At 47.5% G+C, this 26,734-nt stretch overlaps 1 protein-coding gene across 1 annotated transcript; it reads right to left on the bottom strand.

Moving 5' to 3' along the window:
- Positions 1–13,745: 13,745 nt before the first annotated feature.
- Positions 13,746–22,169, bottom strand: mtpn (myotrophin). The gene is made up of 4 exons (XM_040174165.2): positions 21,726–22,169; positions 19,952–20,065; positions 19,010–19,093; positions 13,746–15,084 (listed from the first exon to the last, which is right to left on the bottom strand). The coding sequence occupies exons 1-4, from the start codon at positions 21,789–21,791 to the stop codon at positions 14,998–15,000; spliced, it is 351 nt and encodes a 116-aa protein (XP_040030099.1). The 5' UTR covers positions 21,792–22,169; the 3' UTR covers positions 13,746–14,997.
- Between the last annotated feature and the right edge of the window lie 4,565 nt (positions 22,170–26,734).

Below are 26,734 nucleotides of genomic sequence, written 5' to 3'. Positions count from 1 at the left end.
GGGCGAAACCCCGAGGACGGAGGTCAGCTCCAGGGAGGAGGGGCGGCCTGCCTCCCTCCCTGCGCGCGTGTGTGTCATTATTTGTGTTTTAGGCCTTAGACCGAGCTCGCAGAGGCCCTGAAGTGGAGAGCCGTGCCGCACATCAAACAGACGGGGGGGGGCAGCGGGGTCAGGCTGTGGCCTCCCGCAGATGATGAGCAGGTGGGCGATGAGGCTCTGTGTGGCTACACGTGAACCAGGCATGACGGAGAAGGGCACTATCACATGACGGCGTGGTGATGGCGTGATGTAGATCATTCAGTGGCGAAGTGAAAGCGAAAGAGTCAAACGGGAGAAGATATGAAAAGCGTAATGTGATAACTAGAGGGTCTGCTGTGCCGACCTGCTGCGCCGGGAGATTCAAGAAGATTTGTGGCTTAAAACATTTGCATGAAAGCAAAAGCAAAACCGCCTTGGAGTACATCACCCTCCCTTTATCGTAACGTCTGATCTCCATATTACAGCCTTTCACCTTGTTCCCACAGCAATAATCTGCTCATGACAATTTCATGAAGGAAAGGTCTTAACTTACCAACAGAAATGGGGATTCTGGATTCAGGATGATTTTGCGATGGACAACTTTTGTCACAGAAGAATGAAGGATAAAAGCTCCATGTCATGAATCACATTTCCCCCTGGTGATCTCACCGGTTCTGTTGATAAAAGGCTTATCTCATTAAAAACACATCAAGCCAGGTGGATCAATGTTAAGCTACACGATTAGGTGAGGATGCGCAAAGCAGTAATCCCCTCAGAGACGTCCCATCTCTCATCTTGGGACTGGATTTTGGGCTTCGCAGCTCCGACATTCTGTATCCCCCTTTTTTAATTTTTTTAAACGGCATCTAGAGGGAGGCAGCTTTCTCTCTCCATTGTGCGCTCGTCACAAAGAAGTCACAAAGCAGACGAGCGAATCCAAATCTCCCCCTCGTTAGAATCTCCCCCCGTCTTTGCCTCCCGCGGTCCTCTCAAAGCCGTCTGAGCAAAGTGTCTCGTTAGACGTGCACGCGTGTCACAGATGCAACGCGTCCGATAACCACTTTGTCTCAGCCGCGTGTGTCCGCGAGCGTCTTTCAGCGCCATTGTATCATCTTTATTTACCGACCCTTCCCTCTCCTCGTCGCTTCGTCTCATTAGCTGCCTCCATCGGGGCCTTTTTCCTCCCCCCTTCTCCCCCCCAGGCGTGCAGACTCGCTCTGGTGGCTTTGCTCACACCTTTGGGACCAGTCAGTGACAGCAAATAGCCCGGGACCCTCCACGCTGCTCGGCTGCAGCTCAGCCATGAAAAGCAACAGCTCTGTTGGGGGGGGGGGGGAGCTGTCGACGAACGACGGCCTAACAGGGCTCCTCTACTCAGGCCATCTCGACTCGGCTTGTATGGAAATCAGAACCGCCACATTGGTCGGATTAACGGGCCTTGGGAGTTTTCGGGGGAGCAGCCTACTTGGGACGATCGTCCACCGGTGCGATTGAAGGGTGGCGACTCCGTAAATATCTGGACACCCCCTAGACCTCTGCTGCTTGGCCTTTAATCCTCATTCCTGGTCCAGTTATGGTCACTTTGTAAAAGAATAGGGATCTTTTTCAGGAACAGCTGGCCTGTTTCTTCGGCTCGGTGGAGCGGGTTTTAAGGAGGGCTTCATGTTGGACTATTTCTTTCTCTGCAATATCAGCAAAGTTAGAGGATGGGCCTCTTCTTCTCTTCCCATCTATTACAAACAATCGGGTACACTTTGGTCCCGTTCAATGATCCAGAGTGCTTTTAAGGGCAATTGTTGTGATGCATGAGCTCCGACATTCAGAATCTCAACGCCGGGGCTGATGACAGCGAGAGGATAAATGAAGGGATTCACAGAAATGAATTTATTCAGTCAAAGTTCTCAAATTGTCGAAGCCGCATATTTCTTTTCTTCCAGATAATCTTGTTGATCTTTTATGAATCTCTCTGTGCCCCCGCTTCATGAGAGCAGTGGCCTAGATGTGCCCTGTTATTTATCTCCCCTTGCTCACTATCGCTCCATCTCGCTGACTCCTAACTTATTCAATTATGCCTCTCGGATTCCTCCTCTTTTCCGTCCCTCCCCCCCTTTTTACATTCCTTTGTCTTCCCATGGCGTTCTGTAAATCCCTCTCGTCCTCCCGACCCGCTGTCAGGACGCGCAGTTTCTCGCCCGCAGCCTCGAGGTCAATTCTCTGCTGTAACCGAGGACGCACGGATGAAGGCTGACGGCGAGCCGGCCTCCGGCGCGAAACCCCGCGGGTGCACGCGCTGGTTCGGGACTCTGTCTCCGCCTCCGGCGAGGTCACCACGCCCCTTCGGCTGTACGGCGTTTGTTTTTGTTTATCATCATTTGTCCTCTACTTGTCGGGGCCCCTCCGTTCGACCCCTGAGGTCACGTTCCCTCCGGCAATGACCGTTCTCGCCAGACTGCATGGAATGTTTCCATGGAAGCGTGCGTGTGTTTGTGAATACAGAGAATGAGGCCACCGGTGGAATTGTATAGATTTTTCTCCCCCCCCGTGCTTGTACACAAGCCGGGGGCCCCCATTGATCACGCCTCACGCGGCAGACCGCCCTCCACGCCGCCGCCGCCGGCCCTCGTCTCAACGCCGGGCCCGTGAGACTTCGTTACCCGGCTGAGGTTCGCTTTCCACCGATGAAACCTTCACCGCCACGCGTGAAATGAATCACACAGAGAATATTCATTAAATCGGAGTCCTTATCAGCAGCGAGCACATGCAGCAAATCCCAAGAGGCTTTTTTGAGATGAGAAAAGATATTGTGTGTAGTTATTTATTTTATTTTATTTTATTTTTTTTGGCCGATGAGGTGTACAATATTTTATGATCTTTCCGGAGTTATGAGTTCTCTTTGCTGCCGGTGAGGTTTAAAAACTGTATTTCAAGACAATTTCAAGAGAAGGATTTTTATGGGGCGTGATGGAAGCCGTTTCTTCTCAGGGATTGAATGGGAACGCCTGTGGAGAGTCTTGTTATTTATTTGAGTGACCTCGTAGCTTCTCCTTCGGGGGGTTCTGGTTGTTCAAGAATCTTGCGGGCATTGATTCGCCCCCCCAACAGGTACACCAACTGCTCCCCAAAGGCATCACACCTTCCCCGACATAAATATTTGATTGTGTTGAGCCCAAAAGGAGAAACTCTGAGGCGGTTTCCCCTGTGAGGGTCGAATTTGCATTCAAATACTGCGAAAACTTTCTCAAAGATTTGGTAAAAACTTTGGATAAACGCCGCGCTCTGTATAATTAAGCTCCAAGTTGGTGCACGATAATCATCATAATCAACAAGCCTTTTATTCCATAAAACTAAACAGCACAGGAGCCGCCTGTGTGTGGCTCCATTTCAGGCAGCGAGAAAAAAACCCACTTTCTTTAGTTTCAACCGTTTCCTGATTACTGACGAGGTGACAACGTTCTCTGTGTGCTCAATCGCTTCCCTTGCTGCCTCAGTTTGCTTTTTACCTTTTTTAATCTCCTCTCGAAGCGACGTCTCCTCCTCGATGAAGACGAACCGCTGATGTCCTCGGCCCCCCCCCCCCGCCGCCCCTCTCATCCCGTTTGACAACATAATTACCAAAAGCAGAGGAACTGTGCAATTAAAAGCCAGCGACGGCTGACAGCGACGGCGCCGCGTGGCAGAGGGAAGCCGGCGGGGACGAGACGGGGTGTCGACGCACGTGTCCCCGGTGGAAGGTCCTCTGGTTCGTGTGTGCGCGTGGAGACGAAAGACGCAGGATCCCGTCCAGGTGTGTGGGACTTGAGGATTAATCTAACGGTGCATTCAGTCCCCTCGTTAGCGATCACATGCAAACGGGGAAAGAAACTGAAATAATGAGCATTGAAATCATTGAATCCTGCCTCATTTTATGGAGATAACAAGGAACTGAATTATGGTTCACTGAAGTCGTAACGCTGCACTAATCAATACTTTTACTTTAGCGATGGCTTTGTTACTGAAACAGCTTCACACTTCTGAACTCAGAGGTTCTGCAGCACTGACGTGCAACTATAAACATGCCGCTCACAAACACGTGGTCATCGCTCAGCGCTCCGAGGGGATTATTGAGGACGAGCAAACACTCAGCGGTCTCCTCATCCAGCAAAGACACCGAACCGGGAGAAACTACGGCGTTGTGTAACCGGACGGTCAGAATCTACAGGTCACATGACTCATTTACCGGCTGGAAGAAAAGCCCCTTGAGCTACACACGGGTGCGTCACAGGCCGAGGCGCACGCCCAACAACATGGCGGGTGTATGGATGCATGGCTGAGGGGGGCGAGGCGGGGGGGGGGGGGGTAACTGTCAACTACGACGTGTGTGCAGTCGTCTCTCTGCATCTATTTCTTGTGGTAATATGTGTAGCTCTTGTGTGCATTCGACATTCACGCGAAAAATATCATTTCTCACTTTTTAATGAAGAGGAATCACCAACTGGTGGCGGCGCTGCTCGTTAGGCAAACACAGCGAGCGGCGTCCCCGACAGGAAGCGGGGGCCCTGACCCTTCCAAATGAGCCCTCCATCACGCGTAATCAATAATTGGGACTCGGTCTGCCGAGCCCGCCGTTGATCATCCAGGACTGCGTCTCACTAACTATTCAATTGCGCGCTCTTCGTTTTTTTGCCAGTTGATGATTAAAGAAAAAGAGAAATACGAAACAAGCAAAAACATGACCAGGGTAAATAGTTTATTTACTTCAGGGCAGCTTTGACAATTGGCTGTGACATAAAATAAATTCTAACACTCTCGGCCCCTTGAGCACTGGCTTATGAATGTAATAGGATTTTCATTAGAGAGTTAATTTGTTTATTGGCGCCTTTTGAAGAGATACAACATTTGTTTAATTATGAAAAACAGAGAAAGGCGGTTTTGAAATGAAAAGCAAGGCGGTGAAGCGTTGGAGAAGGAAACGTCGCCGCTGCCGCGCTGCATAATCCTCCCCAGTCACAGTCAGCAGAGCGGCGCCTCTTAGCCTCTTAGCTCCCGTCTTGGATAAAACATTCGCGAAATGAAAGAAGAATGTCCTCGAACCGAGGGAGAGCAAACAAGGCCGCAGACGATGTGCTCGACTTTCCAAACTACGATGCCACTGAGATCCACGGCGGCGTGGACCAGCGTGTGCTGTGGAGTCCACGGCCGGGTCACCTGAGAGGAATTATGACAATGAGTCGACACGTTGATTAGGCCCAATTTACCCTCATGTCACATTCACAGCCCCAAGTAACCTTCAGTTATTGTCGTACGTCTTCCTGCGACATTATATTGATGATCGAACCCGACCTTCTAATCTTTGAAGCAATGTCTAACATTAGGAAAAGGCCTCCGATGACGTTCTGGAGGATTCGCGTGAACAAAAGGAGCACAGAAACAGCAGCATTTAATTAGAAACTACGTTAAATACCCAACTAACGGAGTACTGGTCTGCGGCTGAGTTTGAGCTAAATGCTAATGCTAACACCTCCCGCGAGTAGACAATTTCAGTTTGTGACCTAATGATGGTGCTAGATGACGCCGAACTCCTCCCGACGGGTTCCAGAGTGCCAAATCCCCCACCGGTGCCACCCAAACAAGAAAAAACCAACCTCATGGTGGCGCCAGAGGATCATCGAGTTCGGTGGGATTCATTAATCCTCCGTGGGAACCACGGATGTCTGAACAAAGCGCGGGGACTTTCATCCGGTCGCCGTACAGCCTGCGCGAAAGGAGGACAGAAAACAAAGCAGCATTTTGGTTCCCCTCAAAAAATGGCAGCTTCTCCTTCCCCGACTCCTCCGGCAGCTCCGTCCTTCCACTTTCTCCACCTGTCGTCAGCTGAAAGCCACCTGTTCCCGCTCCTCAAACATCTGCGTACAAAGACCTGGTGGGTATGCGCCCGCGTGCTGTTTCATTTCTTCTTCTTTTTTCCCGCTCGAAACACGTGAAACGCTTCAGGCCGAAGCGCTCGCAGCGGTTGGAGTCAACAGGCTCACTGGTGTGTAGGTGAAGCCGACTGATGGATGCCTCCATTCGTTTAGGGAAAAGCATCCGCGTCGTTTGAGAAATGAAAGTAATTAAAATAAAAACACCTAATGACATTTTTATTAATAAATGAATCTATCTGCTGCTACAATTTCACGTGTTCCATCTTAAATTCTATTTCTAGACCTCCTCCTCCTCCTGCTGCTGCGATCTTCTTTTCTCCACCTTCTTATGTTGATCACTAACAGATTGAAGCAGGTCTTCATTAACGCCCCAAAAAGCCACTGGCCTCTGAAGCGAGGAGAGCAAAGTGAAGCGGAATCCATCTTTTAGCCGCCCACCTCTCGAATTAACACTTAAACGTCGCCATGCTCTGCCGCCACAGGCGTCCATTCCGCTTGCCCCCAAGTTCTATTTCCTTTCTGCAGATCTGTCAGGTATGAGCCACAGTTTCTCGCAGGTTCGCTGTAATTGCTTATTTTGCGGCGGCATAAATAAGAGCTGGGTTTGTCAACCTCATCCACTAATCTGAGTGTGCTTTACCAAAAACGCCCGGGATCGGTTGTGGATACCCAAGAAAAAAAGCAGGGAAAGCGAGGCCTGCTGTTCAGCTTTTGCCTCCTCTTGTGGAGCTAATGGCCAGATGGCAGGACCACTAGGAATTATTGTGAAGTTATTTTGGAAATGAATCTTAAAGGAGGACGGAAAACAGGCTCATCCCGTCTGTCGGTCTCAGTGGAAGCGTTGCACCAACCCTTAAGGTACAAGAAGAAGAAAGAAAAAAACAAAAAACCAGACCCTCTCTAAATAAAAAAAGCTCAGCCGCGCTGGTTCTCGGCCTCCCGTCGGAACCAATTGGTTCTCGGCAGCCATCGATACGGGAAAGGTAAGTATCTTCTGTCAGCTGCCCTCAGAACTCGAGTCGGTTGTCTCTCGCTCATCAGCCTCCTTCTGAGCGTTTATCTCCCAGACTCAAAGGAGACGACTCAGCAGTTCTCGTTCCAAAGTCAAGATGATTGTTTCTTTTTTTTGAAACTTTTATTTTTGCCTTTTCAACACAGACAGGATACACACACACACACACATAGAAACACACATATAGATACTTACATGCACAGGAAAGAAAAAGGAAGAGAAGGAGAAGCGAGAATTGCCCGGATTGCTCTGTCCTCTCAATAACGAGACGAATCCTGAGAAAACATTCACGTGCATGTTATTGGTCCAATTTGAGCTGCCGGGAAGTTTGCCCCGAGGTTTGTGTCATATTCTCCAATCTGCAATGTTTCATGTTTGATTCTTGGCCTTTGGCCATTCTGTATAAACCTTGAAATGATTTTATCCCGAGCTCTGAATTGCTTCTGAGTGATTCTACACTCTCAGTCACACTGCCATTTACTTATAAGTGTTTTGTCACATTGAAAAGCTTTTTCACCAAAAGTTCTCCGGTACCTGGTGCAGAAAATGCTTTATGCTGTCGTTTAAGTTCGAGCAATGTTGAATGTTTCAGCTCCGTTCTGCACCAAGTGGTCCACAGTCTGAGGTGACACATGTGGTATAAATATAATATGTCTTTATCTCCCGTGTCAGGTGTCCTTGATACAGCCGTGTCCTGATTGCACACAGAACGCTCCCTCTGAGAGCGTTTTCTCTCTGTCTGAACTTGGAAAGTAACAAAACGTTGTATAACGAAACCAAACGTCAGCACGTAAGCCTATAAAGCGACTTTTTCTCCCACAATGCAAATAGAACTAATAAAGGCGACTGCGGCACGTGACAGATTGTGACTAACGACAGTTGGGTTTACACAAACAGAATGATTATGTTCATGCAGTCAGTGAGGAACAATAAAGAGACCTGCTGGAAAAGTAAAATATGACAATAGCAAGAGACAGAGAAAGTTAACTTTGCATTTCTTGTCTTAATCAGGTCGGTTCCGAGCGTCGTGCTGAAAGCGAATTAACACTCTTTTGTGCCTCGTTTGTGTTCTTTCAAAATAACGTTTCCTTGAAGTCTTGGACAAAAAACATACTGCAATTAAATAGAAGCACTTGTTCATGAAATCAAAACAGGTACTTTATGCTCGGCACACTTTTTAACGCTTCGAGCGCAGGCGTTTGATTGCATTCCTTTGCAGCCGGCTCCCGTGTGAGCTTCCAATGTGCGCATCATCTATTATAAAGTGATAAGCCACGTTGTCAGACTCCCAGCCCTTTGCTTATTAAGCAGACTACTAAAACTACGCTTTTACAATGACGCATGAGACAGCGGTGAAGTATTTCCGCCCAGCAGCCCCAAAACAACACTTTTTCTTTTTTATTCCCCTGACATCGGCCCAAACCCGAGGCCCCCGTCTGCTAAATGGAAAAACCGCCGACTCGACATTAGTCGGCCGCGCGAAACATTTCCTTTCTCCCCGCCGAAGACGACCTCTTCCCATCAGTCGCTTACAACGAATTAACCTTTGCATATTCCACTGGGGACGCTTTGCACGCGTTGCAGCGCGACGCTGCACAGCAAGCGGTGAGGACGCAGCGTTGATATTCATAACGTGTGTGTGTGTGTGTTGAGGAACCGAGGTACCGAAAAGGTTAATGGATGGCACATTATCTGTTCCCCTCGGAAGATTGTTATTGAATTAACCCCCCAGGGGGAAAAGCTTAACTCCAAGAGAACAAAAGGCGCAATTAGTGTTTGCAGTTGGTGGCGCCTCAACAGGAGATTTGAAGCAACTTGCTTTATTAAGAAGCGTAAAAGCATCTCACGCTTACAATATTTACCTGTTTGCTGTTGCAGGGAAACACAGTCCTTTAATTCAGGATCCTAAACTGAAACCATTTGGCCCTCAACATGTGAAAGAAACGTGGAAGTTATAACATGAAAAGTCATTTTGGGAGTTTCATCGTTCCAAAACTACAACACGGCAAACATTGAGGATGACACACTTCCCTCCTGCAACAGAAAAACAGGCCGAACCTGTCGGCATGTTTGAGTCACATGACGCATTCAGGTTGGGAATTTGAGCGCATGACTAATGTGAAAACTATTTTTGTCTCCGTGCAATGCAGCGTCCGGGTGACGGCGGTTTAGCCGTGAAATCCGCTCCGTTTGAATGGAAATGCCACAATAATCACGGCCGCTCTAATTACAATCAAGGATCCCCAACGGCGTCTTTACCACGACGCATCGAACATCGGTTTTGTAATTATAGTACATATTCCTTGAGGCAAATGCATTGTGGGGCAACGCAACGTTATTATTTGTTACCATTTTCTTGCAGCACTATTTGTTCCTTCCCTTCTCTGACTCTTAACTCTGCTCCATCCATTCCTCCTTATCTGTCCAGCCAGAAAGCCCCCCCCCCCCCCCCCCCCCCCTCGCTGGCTTCCATGACAGTGTTCGCCCTGTAATTGGCTGCGATCGCTCCGACTGCCTTCACTGGAGGCCTCTGGGGCGTCCGTATTGATAAAACCTCACCACCTTCTGCTGGCGGGCGCGGTCACTGCTTATTCCCGCGGTCCTTCAGACTCAGGAGATACTTCGGCATGACGTGACGTTAAAAAAACGCTTCATGGGCCTCCAGCTGCCACTCCGGACGACGTCCTTCCGCGTATACGCGTCACGTCGCGCTCCTGGACGACTTTAAAAAGAGTCCAGATGGAGAAAACCCACAAGCGATCGGGGGATCTATCAGACGAAGGCGTCGGCGGACTCCTGCGGCCTTTGAAGTCCCCTCGGGGGCGGCCCAACGGGACCGCGTGCCGCTGACGCCGCGGCTTGGACACACGATGCAGCTTTGTTAAGAGAGTAACCGTGACGAACGACACTCCGCTGGCTGTTTAATGACTTGATCGATGCCGTGATGTACAACCTGTCTGAGACTGCCGGGGGGGGGTCACTGCGCTCTGTGGTTTTCTGCATAAAATGAATAAAAAGAACACACTTACTGTGTGTGAGCACTGAAGAATCGTTTTTTTTTTTTTGTCACGGTTTAAAGCTTTAAGGAATTTTGGTGGGATAAATCTCCCGCTGCGTTGTCAATATGTTGATTCCTCAACCCAAAGAAGAAAATGCGCTGAGTTTCCCATTATGCGTCTGCTCCTGAGACACTTTGTCAAGTGTCTGCACGAGAAGTGGGAAAATTAAAAATTAAAGCAGAGGGACGATGCTAATGCCCGATCCCGACACTCACGGGGGGGGGGGGGGGCGACACAAGTGGAGACATCGCCCCCCCGTCGTAATGGACTCGGCCTCGAGTGCTACCTGTGCTATTAGTAACTCAGTGTCCTCCATCACTCTAACAAACTGCGCCTGAGACGTTAAATGAGAGGTAAAAAAGCAATCTTTCAAAAGTTTCAGCCCCCCCCCCCCGCAGGGCACCGGAGAGCAACGTTTTTCTTTTGTCTCTTACGAGAGGATTTGCTACTGGGAAGGTTTGCAGCGGCTGTAAAGAATATATATATATATATATATATATATATATAGAAACAGAAGAGCTCTAAATCCAGAGTGGAACTTAATGGCGAGGGGTCATCTAGACGTTACTCGTCGGGTCGGTTCGCTCGCCGCCGAGAGAGCAAGGCCGTATTCTAGCGTTCTTGGTGTCTCAGAAAGTAAAAGAACAACACAATCGCAACAGACACTGTGCAGTCAATATTTCTATTTTTAAGCTTTCTATTTACACCAAACTGTCACACCTGCCATCGAACAGCACTTTACCCCCACCCACCTAACTGGGCCGCTTTAGTTTGATCTATATATTTTCACCTGACAGAAGTGTGACTTTCAGCCTCTGTGCAGTTTGTTCTTCGTGCTACAGTCCTTAAAGTCGTCATTTTCCCTTTCGGAATAGATAACTTTTACCCCCCCCACCACCACCCTTCATAGGAGTGGTTTGAAGCTGGGGCCCAATGTGCAAACCTCCTCTGGGAGAAAGATTAACTCAGTGTACTGTTTGTTCTACATGAGAAATATTGCATCGACCTATTGATGGGAATATTAACCTCCTACATTGTTGTGTGGCCTTTGACTTGATTACACGGAGCACAAAGGTCTACATGGGATGAAGATTACCTGCAACGCGATGACCCCGGATGAGTTATGACACGTAAGAAGGTTCCTGAATGATTATTTGTTTACTCAACCATTCTGTGCTGTATTCATATCACAATAAGCTTTAGTTGCTTGCACAGAATTTCCCCGTCAGAAAGAAAATTAAATTATTTTACCGTTTCTCTGCAGAGGAGTTGCAGTACACTTTTGAAACCGACTCCAAACGCAGGCGCTGCGTCTTCGGACGATGAAGTAACAATGAATCTGCTTCTACATCCAATTAAAACGTCACTAATGGCGTTGCGGCTGCATCGATTTCCCTGCAAATGGCTGTTCGGCTGGGAACGTTTGGCGCTCAGGAATCGAGAGGCATTTGGATGTGGCTCATCGCACATCGGCTCGGAGCACAAACAAAGAGGGGCCGAGAAGTAAACAGCCCGAAACAGATTCATGCTCCTGCGTGTGTGTTTTGAGGTTCTCACGACACAAACGCCGGCTTTTAAATGACTTCTGCCGCCGACTGCGTCCAGCCCGACGGACCCATCGGCCCGGTGTATGATCGCGTTACAGTGAGGCACTTATGGGGCATATAAAAGAAAAGGATAAATATGCATCCAAGGCAACCACGCTATTGCCGTTTTATATTCATAGTGCAGATTAAAGACAAAGAGGGGGCGCTTGTATACGTGGAGGTTCTCAGCCAAACCGAGCCCACTAAGCACCTTTTATCAACAACGGCGTCCTTTTAGGGGGTTTGCAGAGGAAGTGCCGTAGAGTTAGCATTAGCTTATGTAGCAAGTTCAAGGAGCAACAAAAATATTATCTTAAATTCTATTTCAATCACTTAAGCCACTTTTGCGTGATTGTTTCTTCGTATATTCTCATATTAGAGGTAATTTATTATTCCAAACCTTTTCATTCAGTGGGTTGGAATTTACAAACGCATCAATGCAGCAATTCTGCTCCTTGGATCTGATGCTTGATTTCACGGTTGGTTTAAGCTCAAGACACGTGACTCCTGATCTAAACCATGGGAATAAGTTATAGATTTGTGGCGCAACAGACAAGGAGTCAATAATGGATTGAAGAGAGTGGGGGAGATGGAGAAATACCCAAAAGGCCATCATGAGTCCATATTAAATATGCTAATGTTTGGATTTGCTACTTCATTAAGCAGCATTTTTAGCTGCTTGATCACGAGAGCCGCGATAAAGTCTCTTTGGTAACCCCCCCCCTAAAGAAAAACAGCAGCAGAGACGACACAAAAGGTTTGCGTGTGTTTGTGAATGCGCCTGCATCTCTGTGCACGTATGTGGGCACATGTGCTAATTACAGCATCTGGTAATCACCGCCGAGACGCTCGGCAATCAATTAGGTCCGACTGCTGAAGCTGCGCCAGGGGATGAATTTCACCAATCGGCTCCTAAAAAAACACGGATTGTTTCTAATGTTTCATTTCGGATTTCAATAAAAGCAGCGTCTTCATTTAGTGCGTGCGCGGGAAGCACCGTCCGGTTTACGCGACTGGACTCGTTACGCTGACCTTTCCTGACCTTTTCCTTCCCAAGCGACGCAAACGCGGCGCCTCACTAATGATCCCAGGCAGCGTCCGCCCCCTTCTCCCCCGGGGGAAACGCCCGGCGAAAACGTAATTCAAGGGCCGAGTGAAAACGGATTGCCAATGAGTCGTCTCACGTGTGGCGTCGGCCTTCGTGGGGCCTTTTCTACAGACGCGGAGATCATTCGGCGGCCCGACAAAGACGAAAGAACCGGGGTGGTTTGTAAAGTAAAAGCGGCGGCGGGCGAAGTGGCCCGGGTCTCTTCATCCCGGGTGTTTACCCACAATGCAATAACACCATCGGTGTTCGGCACATACGGGCGGCGACGGGACACGAGGCAGATCTTCCCCTCGTGCTGCACGCGTCTATCAACAGGATACGAATCATTAGGAATAAGTGCCTTATAAGTCTTACCTGTGCAACGAGGAATTACACGCCGACCATCCGGGGTTCCTGCGACATGCGACGTACCCAGTTGGCTGAGGCTTTCTGGGAAATCCCCGCTCGTAATTATTGATCAGATTATGAAATAAAAACGTGTTTAAATAAGTTGCTGGAGGATTGTTTGGAGAGATTTTTTTTTTTTTTTTAAAAGGTAGAGAACCACTAGTCTCGAGCATGAAATCAGCTTTCAATTCCTGTTCGCCTGCCGTGGCGTCTGAGACGTTTCCCGTTTACAACGTCAACCTGCGTCAAAAGGAGACATTCAGTTCATTTCTAAACCTCTCGTCTGGTGAGCCGGGAGGTCGAATAAGAGTTCCTCCTCCGGCTGCAGGTTGCGCGTTTTCTGTGTCAGAGCAGATTCTCATTCAGCGAAGCGAGCGGGAACAGCTCGGCGCGGCAGATCGCCATGACAACAGAGATCACGGGGCTCGGGACAGCGATCAGGCGGCCCGAGGCCACCAGAACACGGAGGGGCGGTCAGGACGCAGCCGGCATCGGTTCGCATCGCGCTGGAAGCGCGCAGATTGAGCGGCGGTTCCACTTGTGGAAGGTGCCAAACTGTCAGCGGACAAATAAATGCAGTGTTTTTTTCCCCCCAAACAGGAAAACTGAATTTCTTTCTCAGTTGATCACCTGGAAACATTACGAGAGAGAAAAAGCAATTTCAGGGCGTCAGAATGTTTTATAGAGGATTTTTATTTCTGTTTTTACAGACTTTTTTGTCACAACAAAGTCAGCAAAAGCAGCTTTTTTATTTTTTTTGTCCATTACATAGTAGTAATTCATTTGAAAGCAACCAAGTGAGGACCGGAGACCGTTTCGTAGCAGAAAAGCAGAGGCAGTTTTGACATGCAGCAAAACAGGCGGGGCTTCGAACCAAATCCAAGGCAAGGGGGATGCTGACAGCCCCCCCCGCCCCCCATCCAGTTCCAACTTTAACCCCCATTTACTCATCACGCGGAGCCCCCAGAGCCCATCAATTACAAAACAGGGAAGCTGCAACAAAGACAGGAATTATCGCTCTGAAATATCACTCCAGGGATGACAAAATCAACGTGTTTCTAGAATTCCTTATTCTATTTTGTGCTGTTAAAAGTTGCTTCAAAAAAATAAAAAAAAATAAAGAAAGAATCAGTGACAGAAAAATTGCAACGTTCAAGTCTTTCTAGTTAACCAGCAAGGTGATTCGTCAAGGAATACAGAATACAGTTTATGCATTACCAACGCATGGATTGGTCAAAAACACTTTGATATGCAAGTGATATGCAGAGTAGAAACTCTCAACAGAACCGTCACGGTTGGATTGGGGGGGAGAACAGTTTGGCCTATTAAAAGAAATCGAGGTGGAAGAAGAGGCCACAAACAATGAAAGGGAAATATAATCAAACTTTACAACCTTTCTTTTCAGCTGATCTAGTATAGTACAGTGCTACAACTGTTTATTTCACAAGATTACGTCCTGGCCATACAATACTTTACTGTGGAGTTGTAGAACATGTGAACACACTATTGATCCATTACCATTTGATTTCCTGCAAAAGAGGTGTGCGTCTAAGTGCTTAGCTTTGCGTTTACATTACAGAGTGTGAATCAGAGCAGTGAGTTAGGATCCAGATGTGAGAGCGCTCCCCCGGTGTTTGGTCCCTAAGGGAGACATAGTTGACAGGTCCTGCTGTTAAATGGCCACAAACAGGCCAGAAGGAGAGAAAGTCCGAACCCAAAAAAGTTGGGAAGGAGAGAAAATGAACAAAGTAAAGGAGAACCACCAGACGGACAAATGACCCTCTAACAAAACAGACAAAAGCAGTGTTGGGACCGACGCTGATCGGGGGGGTAAAAGGGGCGGGTCCGTCTTCTGTCAGGGGACCACTGCATCCATCTGTCTGTCCGTTTACCCACCTGTCCAGCCACCTCCCACCCGGAGGGCGTCTCACTTGAGCAGAGCCTTTATAGCATCGTCCTCGGCAGCTTCAAAGGCACTGATGCCGTCCGGTCCTTTCCGGTCTTTGTCAGCTCCCTGTGGGGGGGGGGGGGGGGGGGGGGAGGAGACAGGAATATGAAACATGCCAAGTAGCTGGTTAAAGCGCCCAGGACAATCAGAGGGAAGCTTCTTGTGATCAGGACTCTACGGCTCTAACACTACGTCCAGAACCTGGTCACCATGCAGGTGAGGTTCTTGAGGTCCTGATGCGTCTCCTCGGCGCCCACTGAAGGTCATTGTCGTAAAGGGAATATATTCCAGTGGTCAAATATATGGCGTCAGCGGAGGGTGGCGTTGATAATTCTTAGTGGAATTCTCTTGCCGACAGCCGAGCGCCTTGATTTCAAACAGCGACCAAACAATGGTGGAAAAAAAAAAAAAAAACACGGAAAAAAAAGCTAAAGACGCGGAAAGATTCAGTTAAGCTCTTAAGTGAATGTAAAGGAGCGGTGAGCGGACATAATCTTCCAGATTACAAGAGCACACACACACACACACAAAAAAAAAAAAAAAACGTGAGCGTAAGAGACAGGCGGCGCATTGAATGCACGTGCAGCGACGAGCGGTTTAACGGGCGGCGGAGGAGTGCAGGGGCCACGCGGTGGAGAGACGAGCCTTTGTTCGGCCTGCCAACTTCCGCCTCCCGGCGAAGCGGCTTACTGAGCCCCGGCGGAGGGAGTCTGTTGTTGCGTGGAGAAGCAGGGCATCAAAAAAAAAATACAAATGCGAGCCGCCTCGAGCGGCGACGGTTGTCTGGGTGCAGATTCCTCGCCGCATCCCGAGCAGGCGGTTTTGGGGGGGGGATTCACCGAGGCGGAGCAGGCAAACCGTCACATTTGCAACCCTAATTGGGAAGGAGACGAAAGACAGACTGGAGGTTTCCATAAATCCATTTGGCCGAGTTCCTCAAAACACGCCGGCTAAGGACGGCTTTAAAAGAGAGCGAGTGGAAACTGCAACACATGCAACATTGTTGTATCACAACACGGCCGTGTTTATGCCTGCCATCCCCCACACACATCCAGCACAGCGGCACACTTGTGACGCCGTCAACGAGCCTTCGCCAACTGGAATAACGAGCTCCAGTCGAGCAGAAGCCAGCGGAAAGTGCCGCGCGGCCTGGCGATGAAGAGCGGCCTCCCGGTGCGTCTCCCCGTCGGATGGATTATTGAGCCGGGTTGGTAGCGCGAAGCCACGCACCTGCCGAGGCAACCGTTGGGTTGTCATCGGTGAACGGAATCAGCCAGAAGCGTTGCTTTAAAACTCACTTTAAATGCAAAGCTGACACCCAACCTTTGACCCGCTGACACTACCGGTCTGTAGGAGGGCACAATTCGTGGAGCCGGAGAAAAATAAGCGAGACGGGAGGGTGATATCTGTATTGAGCCGCGTGCGCAGGTTGAAATGAATGCACGTATTCGAGGTGGGCGAGACGGCTGCATCAAATCATGTTCAGATTTTAAAAAGGTCAATAGGAGCTCACATGGTCGATTATGGGAAGATTCAGAGCTGCAGATTAAGCTTCTTTTTTTTTTCTTTCAATTAAATGCTTGAGTGTGGAAAAAGCCATGGGGTGGTGGGGGGGGGGGGCTGACTTCATCGAGCGTCTTTTGTCTGATCAATAATGCAAATAAGACTCAGCTCACAATCACGTCTGGAAAAGCTGACGTTTGATAAACCTGCTTGGGGCACTTTTGTTGGAAAAAGAACAATTGGGTTACATACGTGACCAGAGCCCATCGGGGATGATGCCTACTTTACTTTCAGATGATTACTTATAGACAGACTGCTGTGAGGAAAAGTGGCCAACTATTCTTTTTATTGAGGGCACAATAAAAAAGGAGGCTTTATTAGGTTCAGCTTTAAAAGTCACGGCAACAATAGAACAGCAGTCTTATTGTTGCCGTGACTTTCAAAATACTAAATAATACGCCATTTCCTCCTCAGTCATGGGTCACGTACAGAGTTCCTCATTGAAAAAACAGTGTGTGTGTGTGTGTGTTCATTTGTGCGTGCCCTTTCATTGTAAACTGAAAAAGAACTGCCCGGCCTCGGCGGGCTGCAGTCAGCACTCTGGTCCCAGGTCACCTATTGGGGTTAAAATGGCCTTTCATAACTCATTGTCAACAACAGCACAGCACGCAGTCAGGGGGGAGGTGAGCTCCCATGATGCACCAGGAAAACAAACTGTTTTGTCAGAAAACTTACTGTCTGACAGTTGAATAGTCCTCGGTGGGTTTTCCCTTTTATCTGCTTGCAAAATAGTGGCTGTTGTGCTAAAAGGGCTGTCAGACGGAGTCGATATGCAGCAGCACAGTCAACGTGTGGGGGGGGGCTATCTATTCCATGCTTGTGTTGAGACACATGGCGAGCTTTTAAAATCACCAGGGTTAGTATGTATTGACCTATGACCTCTGGGGGGCGTGAATCCTTGTCGGTGCTTCGCGGAGACGAGCACGAGGCCTCGAGAGGAGCAAACCTCCCTGTTCAGACGGGCTGCAGCTGCCCATCTGCAACACGTGACGCTACAGACAAAGGCCTTTGTTTCTAAAAATGAATTCACACGCTTTGCTGTCACGGTGACAAGTTACAGCAGCTTACCGGTCGCAAGGGTCAAGTAGGGTTCCATGTGTGAGCAACGTACCCGGTCGTCGTGGCGCAGGGGTTAGAGAAGGTGTGCTGGGAAGCACAAGGTTGGTGATTCGATTCCAGGCTGCCCCATGTTCCATGTTGAAGTGTCCCTGAGCAAGACACCTAACCCCTAATTGCTCCCCGGGCAAAAATGTGAAAAAGCCACGGGTTTAAAGTGTAATGTAAGTCGCTTTGGATAAAAAGCGTCTGCTAAATGACCTGTAATGTAATGTAATGTAATGTACCCGCGCGTGCCACCGAAAGGAGAAGAACTTACCGAGCAGTAAACCGATATTTTCTTCCTCTTGGTGTCGGCTGTGTTCCCCTTTTCCGAATGCTTGCTCTAAGTGCTTCAAACGGAGAGCGGATTGAATCATCTGCCAGAATGTTGCGTATCAGACTTTGTTGGAGCGCAAAAAAACAAACAAAAAAAAACACAGACTTCCCCTAATCGGTATGTGACGTGACGTGGCTCCTGAGCGCCGCTACCTTTGTGTCGGGCCAAGAGGACGCCACCGTGAACCCACTGTGTGCAGGCGGCCGGGGACAGACAGCTGCCCCCCTCAGACTCCACTCTCTCAAAGTGGTGCTGAACTGGTGACAGTAACTTCAGTTCCAAGCAACAGACTTAAACACACCATCCGTTTTTTGTGACCTGATATGAAACCTCAAATATGTCACTCCTTAAAACGCTCTTTGATGTCCACGGCTAAATTTGGGCCACGCTACAAATAAAAAAGGAACGACATGAAATGAGGAAGTTGTCAGAGTCGAGTGTTTAATGACAAAGAACTGAAGGAGGCCTCGATACACAAGCAGCTGTTGTGTGTGTGGACCTCATTGAGCCTAGACGAGTGCAAGATCTGTCATTATTTTGTATATGAATGCCGAGCAGGTACTTCGGAGTCAAAACATTGTATGTAGAAGACGTATTAAAAGAGGCTTTCCGACAGCTGTAGAGTCTCCCTCTTATAGTCTCCCTCTCCTCACAGATGTGACACCTGTGAGCACACTGCCCACATCCTTCTGACTGGCGGTAGCATTATAAATAGTCCCAGAGATCAACAACCGAGGCCGAGCGGAGGTTTGAAGGACGAGGCAGAAATTGAGACGCGCCAAAGCGCCGCGAACCTTTGGAAAGCGTCAACGCGGTGTCATGCTCTATGAGCATTCCAGCACAGCCGCCACACAACTCCGCTAAAGGGCCTTTTGTCCAACGAGTTCACTCATCAGCACTCAGGCACTCGGACACATCAACAGGCGCCGAGGTCGGCGGGAAGCCGGTGTGACTTGTGTGTGCGGATGCACGATTAAAGATAAAAGCACCAACCTTTTCTAGCAGGACCTTGACGCAGGAGGTGTGACCCTCAAAACAGGCCGAGATCAGTGGAGTGAGGCCGTGTTTGTCTGGAGCCTGTGGAGAGAAATGGTTTCTTTGAGAAAAGCATAAGCACAAGCCCACAACCTCAAACACATCTATATTTTTTTATCAAATTTAACTTGCTCCTGTGAGAAAGAGGTTTTACTTGAAAAGAAAAAGCTCGCGGCACTGAACCGCTATATTGATCTCAAATGTCTCAGAGGCTGAGCAGGTTATTGAAAGAAATACTTAAACGTACTTTGTTGGTGCAGCATGAAATCCTTGTGTCTGTCTAAAGCGGACCAGTGGATGCTTTGGTGTCGAGCGGTTTAATCCAATCTTAAAAAAAAGGAGTGAAATGCACCGAGCTAATGTGGGTGCTTCCTGAAGCTCGAAGCACAGACTTGAAAGTCTTCAGTGCTGATCAAAAATAAAAAAAAGACCATCATCTAGGCTTTGTACAGTTACACACACATCGCTAAACTTGACGTTTACTAGTTTCAAGCCGCTTCCACATACAATCCAACTGGTTACTGAACAGGCATATGAGATTTTTGGGAAAAAGCTGCAAATTACAAAAGAGGTCCGTCCAAATTACATATGTACAGTTGGATGGGTAAGTGGAGTCCGTATCAATCTACTACTACAACAACAAAACCAGAGAAGATGACCACAGCTTAGTGTGAGGTCGGTAGAGGCCAGACAATTGTTGAACGGGAGAATGGACAATGGCGGATGAGGAACTGGTTTTAACAGACTTCTATTTTTAAACTGCTGGATATGGCAGGAGAATTAGCAGTTTGTTTGAACTCAACTATCGAGGGAAGCAGACATCCAAAAAACGGTTTCTGTGTGAATTGCAATTGTGGGCATGCTAATGTGATGGTAGTTGGTTGTTTTTGCGGCTCTTACATTCACATCGGCTCCCTTAGAAATGAGGTACTTCACCACATCGGTCTGACCAAAGTCTGCAGCGTAGTGCAGAGGCTTCCTCCCGCCTTCCAGGGTCCGGTTTACATCTTCGGCCTGAAAGAGAAAGACAACACATTAACAAGGCGGAAATAAATAAACTGTGCTGGCAGAAGCCGACGATAAACACAGAGTGCGGATCTGAGGACCCCATTCGCCTCACTGTTGATGGAAGCTCCCACTGAAATTCAGAGAAAAACAATTACATGGCCGGATCCTCTGCCCCTCACTTCCCCTGCTGAGATGCTGTTAGGCTTCCTTGTCAGCCTCGGACCAAAAAGAGTCACCACACAACCAGCTTAGGTGTTGCCGGGTGGCCCGGCAGGGACACCTTCTCAATAACGGCACTTTGTCTACAACTAAGTTTAGTTCTCTTTAAAAGGAAGTTAAACCAATCACAGTTCCCTCTCATATATCCAAATTCATAGGATTAATGACAGAATCCTTTGCAAGTGACCATGGTTTACAGAGCGTGAAGTGTTTAAACAACAAGAGATTTTGGCCATCAAACAGGCTAATCGACAGCTCTAATGACAAAATGACCATCTGTTTGAGTAGATGCTTCATGTGTATCTCATTGTAACATTTGCAGATGGGCACATCTTTGGTTTATTCCTTCATCAACAGTAGTTAGGGCTGAGCGACATCTGTATTCCCGTTATAACGGTATGTGATATCGTAGCTCGATAACAGAAGTGTAGGAACACAACAGTCTAGTGAGAATTCTGGTGATTCAACAAATACATCGATATGAAAAAACGACATTATATAGCATCTTTCAATAATGTATCAAGCATTATAGTGTAGCCATCTTACCCGAGAGTGAAACTGAACAACTGTTTATTTAAACTACATACCAACTTTAAATCAAGGTTCCACAATGACCAGAAGTTGCTTTTTAATCTTTTGAACAAAAGCAGAAGACACTTTGTAGTGCAATCGGTGTGGCCCAACAGACACTTGTAGGCAGTGACTTCTCCATCGACTTCTGCTGGCCGGTGTGGAGGCTCCTCGGCTAACGTCACGTGGAAAGCAGACACGCCCCGCCCACCAACGTTAGCTTAGCAAATAGCTCCGGCCTCCAAACACCTGTCCGCCGACAATAACACGCATTGTCCCATAACACACGCGCTGTGAACAGCTGTTGTCGCCGAGGCAGCTGCGCTTACACCGAGAAGCACCGGTAGCATTCGGTGTTAGCGGCGCAGCGACAATGTGCAACCACCGCGTACCGGCTGATGTTGTTGGTGTGCTTACCAACAGGTTGCCTTCTGCGGAAAACGGCAACGATGGGGGTTTTCTCGGCAAACTAAAACACCCAAAGCCACTAAGTAAGAAGTTTATGAACCACATTATACGGCTAGAGTCTAGATTATTAGCGAAACACCGACATCATCAAGCCAAGAGTAAGTTAGCGCCGTGTTGCTAACTATGCTAACGAGACATGGAGACTTGGTCTAGCGCTAACGTGCCACAACAACCTTGAACGCTTTGAAACGAATACGAGCTTAGTTTACGATTATTTCTACTGAGACCTAATGGATGTTATGGGTTAGCTTACCCGACCTGACATTACCCAACTACAGCTAACTTTAGCCTGTTAGCAAGCTAGCTAACCAGTCTGCTAACTCACCGTAGCTCACCAACTGTTTAAAAATCGTTGCAACGACTCACTGGGAAAAAAATACGATAGAGGGTCAAATCCCAGTTGTCTTACCGTCACCAATTTGGCTTCCACCTCATCCATGTCCCCGGTCTTCAATGCCCACATCAAATCTCCCATCTTCCTGGGTTTGCTCTTTCCCTGTTGCAGGCAGTTGTCAAGTTAAATGCTAGTGCGTTGAAAGTTAGCTAGCCTCGGCTGAAAAAGAAAACTCTTCCTGGGGTTGCGTTGAGGACTATCGTAGCACTCGACTGAATAAAAACGTCGTTTTCAACACCTAAAAAAGCGATTTGTGTTGGGTATTGTGCGCCCCGCCGAGGACTGGCAGGTAAAAAATAGGCTCAAAAGAAGTTCTGAAAGGCAAAAGCCGCCGAGAAGGATCCGCCTTTCTGCATGCCAGAAGTGTTTCCGCTGCGGTTACCCGGAAGTGACGTAATCCCCACGTCACACTGCACAGTCTCAGCAGGTAATACAGTTCAAAGGATGAACACTGCATTATTTTAAAATCAAAATGATCTCAATTAAAAACTGAAACGGATACATTTTATGTTGTTGTTTTTGGACTACAATGTTTAATGTTCAGGGGCATAACAAGCCACAGTTGAGACTTAATTCAACCAAACCCGGGTAAATCTATCATGAGAAATAAATGAATACCATCAAATTCAAAACAAAAATGGTAAAATTGTATACACATTCTGTCGGCACAAATATTTCTTAAGTGGTGAGGAGTGATGCAAGAGTTCATGTGGTTTCGAAAAGACAAATGCAAATTTTGTTCATTCTAAATACAAATTTACATTTAATACCACTAAACCAAAGTTGGAAAAGGTTACCTTAAAAAATTAGAAACAATTTTCAACCGATCTGAAAACAAAAAATATCCCTAAAAAGACCAAAACATCGCAATCATTGTAAGTATCCTCGTTATCATAACAGTCCAACCCGCTACATGCTTGACCAAGACACCACGTGTCTTCTGCTATCGAAGCTGGACCTGCTCTCTGGCCTCCCGTCACAGATCCATTGCACATGATCATGCACAAACTCTCTTCAGCCTCCTTGTGAAAATGTCCCATTTCACCTGCCCTCCCATCCTACTCCTGTACCTCCTCTTTACAACCTCCTGCTCCAAGTCACCTCTCCTTCTCACACACACGCACACACACTAAACACATATGACACACTGAACAGCTGCAGCATGGTATTAAAACTCCTTTACGTGATAGTAATAATCTTTGAGTGCATGTTGCAGATTGCACACAAATGGTAAAACGGACACCGACAGTTCCTGCAGGTTTCTCCTGCTTGTTATGCTGATGTTACATATATGACGAAAATAAGTCCCAGAATGGATAATCATAAGTTAACATGTGGCTTAGATCCATTTCTGCCCACCCGGCCTTGCGGCAATGATGTGCGCATGCTAATGTTTCTTAGATGTGCTCAATGATTGATATTTAACTTTTGAATACACTTTGGCAGTCAAAAAAAAACATATGCTACCGTGAGCAGAAGTAAACTAATGGAATATGAGTGAACAGCGCAATGTTTTATTTCTATGTATGGATACCAGGGAGAAAGCTTTCCACTCGACAGAAATGTTAAAGCAATTACATTCACCGTCATGACAGAATGACAGCTTCATTTTTCAGTCTTAGAAGTGCTCAGGCAGCAGAACGGCATTGTGCAATTCCTGGACTTTTTAATGGACACATTAAAATGTCCAGACGTACCTCGACTAAAACACTCTCGCTCCTCCCCGGTATTCATGGTGATACTCAATGCACAAATGGACTTCCACGGAATTTAATTTCAAGAAACACCAAATGACATAATCATCACAAAAAACATATGCATTTTGTGAATGAGATTATCGAAGCGATACTTAGAAGAGTTAAGAGTATTTCTCAAGTTTGCGAAAATGAACTAATCATACGTCTAATCTGCTCATTCCCCCCCTCTGCAGCAGTTCTCGAGACCGTCCTCACCGAGTCGATTACTGTACTGAAGGCTAATCCATACGACATTTGTTTAATCCATCCATCTCAGTTGTACGCGTCCTTGTCTTGGTCACGGCTAAACGAGAATGTGATTAGGGAGGCGTGCCGTGACTGCTGCAGACACCCGAGGACTGCATAGCCATTTTTTTGTTTAAACTGCCAATGCCACAATAGAATAAAAGCTACTTTGGTATGAAAAAATGAATAAAATATTTCCATCCGCCAAACTTTATACGCAACGACTTCACCTTTTCTGTTTGTTTTTGGAAATTAAAGACTTCTGTTTTTGGAAATAAAGACTTCTCGGCTTTCTGGCTGTGGAAACGAATAACCTTACTAAAATGAAATTGGCTTTCTGGTAGTTCGATCCCCGACTCCCTGTTAAAGTGCACTTGAGTGAGACGCTGAACCTCCCCCACCATAAATAAAGTTCATGCCGTTTGGCAGAATGTGTTCAGTGTGCCAGAAACTAGATGAAGAATCTCAGAATGTAAAAAAGTGCCGAGGAATGAATGAATGAATAACAGCTTTATTAACTCCCACTTTGACAGTCATATACGTGCGCTTGTGTTAATATGGTTTTGGCATTTATCCAACACAACTTTAGTGGTTTCTGTTTGCTCTGTATTTCTCTTGTTGCCAGGATCTGCGATGCAGGCAAAGCGCCATCGCAAAGTTCGGGATGAGATCAATTTCCGTGACGCTCAACCTGTGATGGATTTAAAGCTCCGACCTCTCGATCACAGCTGCTCTGTTGTTCTCAGATATTACACGAGAACAAAATTTGGTTCCTTAAAATGTGGTACCCGGGAACGTATAACGTCAGCGGGGTCGAGCATCATCTGGTTTTTCCGACTTCACAATTTGAAAACTTTTAGTAAAAGGGATTGAACCTCGACTTTAATCTATACGGCAGGAATAAATAATGGAAACGTAATAACAACGGGAGCCTGTTTTGTTTTGAGGGCAAAGGAAACATCACTTGTTAATAATTTCCCATCCAATAAACCCATAAACTCTGTTGCTTAATCTCAAGAGAAATTACGCCTCTGTTGATGTCTGCAATGCTGAGATAAAGGAATATTACTGGGCAGTCATGCTAGAAAGTAGCATAGCACAACTTCTGGAGGTTAATTTCATTTAACACTCGTAGAGACCTCTGCACATTGAAGTTCGTCAATACAAACACACACATACACAGATTCTCTGAAAGAGGCTGCCTTAGAAAACACACGAGCTGTGATTAAGTGATGTTATCGGCGACCCTTGAACCTTGAAGCACCCGTTTGGTTGACTCCTCTGTGTTCACCTCTACGGGGCTCCCTCCGACTCCACGCGCTGCCTCCCTCTAGAGGTCAGGCCTTAGTAGACCCAGCCGACCATGATGGGGAGCGTGGGCGGGCGGCGGAGGACAGGACCTGTGTTCAAGCCCGCTGCCGCCAACCCCGCGGCACGAGAGTGGACGTATCTTTGTGATTTCATTCCCGATGACATTGCAACCAAGAGACCGGGGTCATTGTTGCAGAAACGCCCGCGGCTGTCCATTACCCCCCCTCCCCCACGCCGCCCATCCCACAGTTTCACCTCCCCTCACATCCATCAGGCAGCGCTCCGGCCCATCGTCCATCACTCGGAGGCCCATAGCGGCTGCCCCTGATCGCCCCTGACTGGCCCTAACTGGGGGGCTTGTGCTTTCCCGGAGTAGATGTGAGTCCTGATAAGATGTGACAACTTTATTAGGCGCAAATCAGGCGGCGTCGGCGGTTTCGTTCTCCGTCAGGGCACGTGAGCGATGTGCGCCCCGAGCTGTGGTTTGTGTCCCTGGTGGGATTCTCTCTCTTTTCATCTATCTCTTTTCCCTCAGAGCCCCCCCCCCCGAGCCTTTCGAGGACAAAACTGCCCCCTCCACCCCCGCCGCCTTTCGACCATCTACTAAGGGGGCCCTTCAGGGGACATATGGTGGCTCGGTTTGTTGTTCCCGTCAGTGGCGAATGGCGAATAAGGAGCCCACGCGTCCCTCCTGACCACCGTTGGGTCCAAGTCACATGACGGGCCGCACATACAGAGCCATGTGAAATAGTTTAGACTCCTATACATCCTTTTGTCTGTCATGGACCAGGGGGGGGTAAATCTGAAGGCCCTGAAAGCCCGCAGGATGGGCTTTAGTGGCAATAAATAAGAACACGCATGAATAATGGTTTTCCATTCTCAGGTAGAGTCCATTCATTTCATCGGAGAAATGCCCCCGTCAACATGGCACATGCGCTGGGTTACACGGGGGATCCCGAGGAGATTAAAACATGTTCCGAAGCTCCTCACTCGAGAGCAAAATGGAAATCATCCAATTTTCCAGAGAAAAAGTTTAAGCAAATTTAGCAGCATTTCGGAGGAAGACGGAAGACAAAAAAGGATTTAGTGCATAAACATTTTTTTTCTGCACTTCAGGAGCAGTCGCTCGTGCTTTTTGAACAGTTGATCCCTCTGGGGGGGGGGGATCCGAAAAGAAGGAGGCGGTGACAGAAAGTATGAACGATTTTCATAAGTCCCTTCTTCTCTTCACATATACAATACGTTTAAGTAGTTGTCTTAAAACATGCAAAGCGATAAGTTCTCATTTTAGTTCTTTATACACACAGTTTACAAAAAAAAAAGCTGAATTAAATTCGTGGCCAAAGAACTTCAACACGCGGTGTCTTTTAAGAAAGGACACAAACCTCCAGGAGGCGTAGAGGACAAATATGACACACACACACATACATAAATTTTGCCTCTTTAGATGGAATATCAAGCTTGTGTTATGGAAAGTAGAGGCATATTTCCCGAGGTAAACTATTCCATTATGTGGTTCGCTGTTCGGCAGCAAAGGGAAATACTTTCATTATCCTCTTTTTTTCCTCTTGCACACACCACCTCCATTTGTATGAGGCAACAGTCGATATAAGTCTCCTGAAGCCAGAAATAAGACAAAATTGGTTTTCGTCATCTCCATTACTGCAATGTTAACTTGGGAATGATAGAAAAAACAAATACCCAGTGGATCCTTTTTAAAGATGTAGCTAC

Source organism: Gasterosteus aculeatus, chromosome 4 (assembly GCF_964276395.1).
Source record: "Gasterosteus aculeatus chromosome 4, fGasAcu3.hap1.1, whole genome shotgun sequence".
NCBI lineage: Eukaryota > Metazoa > Chordata > Actinopteri > Perciformes > Gasterosteidae > Gasterosteus > Gasterosteus aculeatus.
This window is presented reverse-complemented; position numbering and strand designations above follow the sequence as displayed.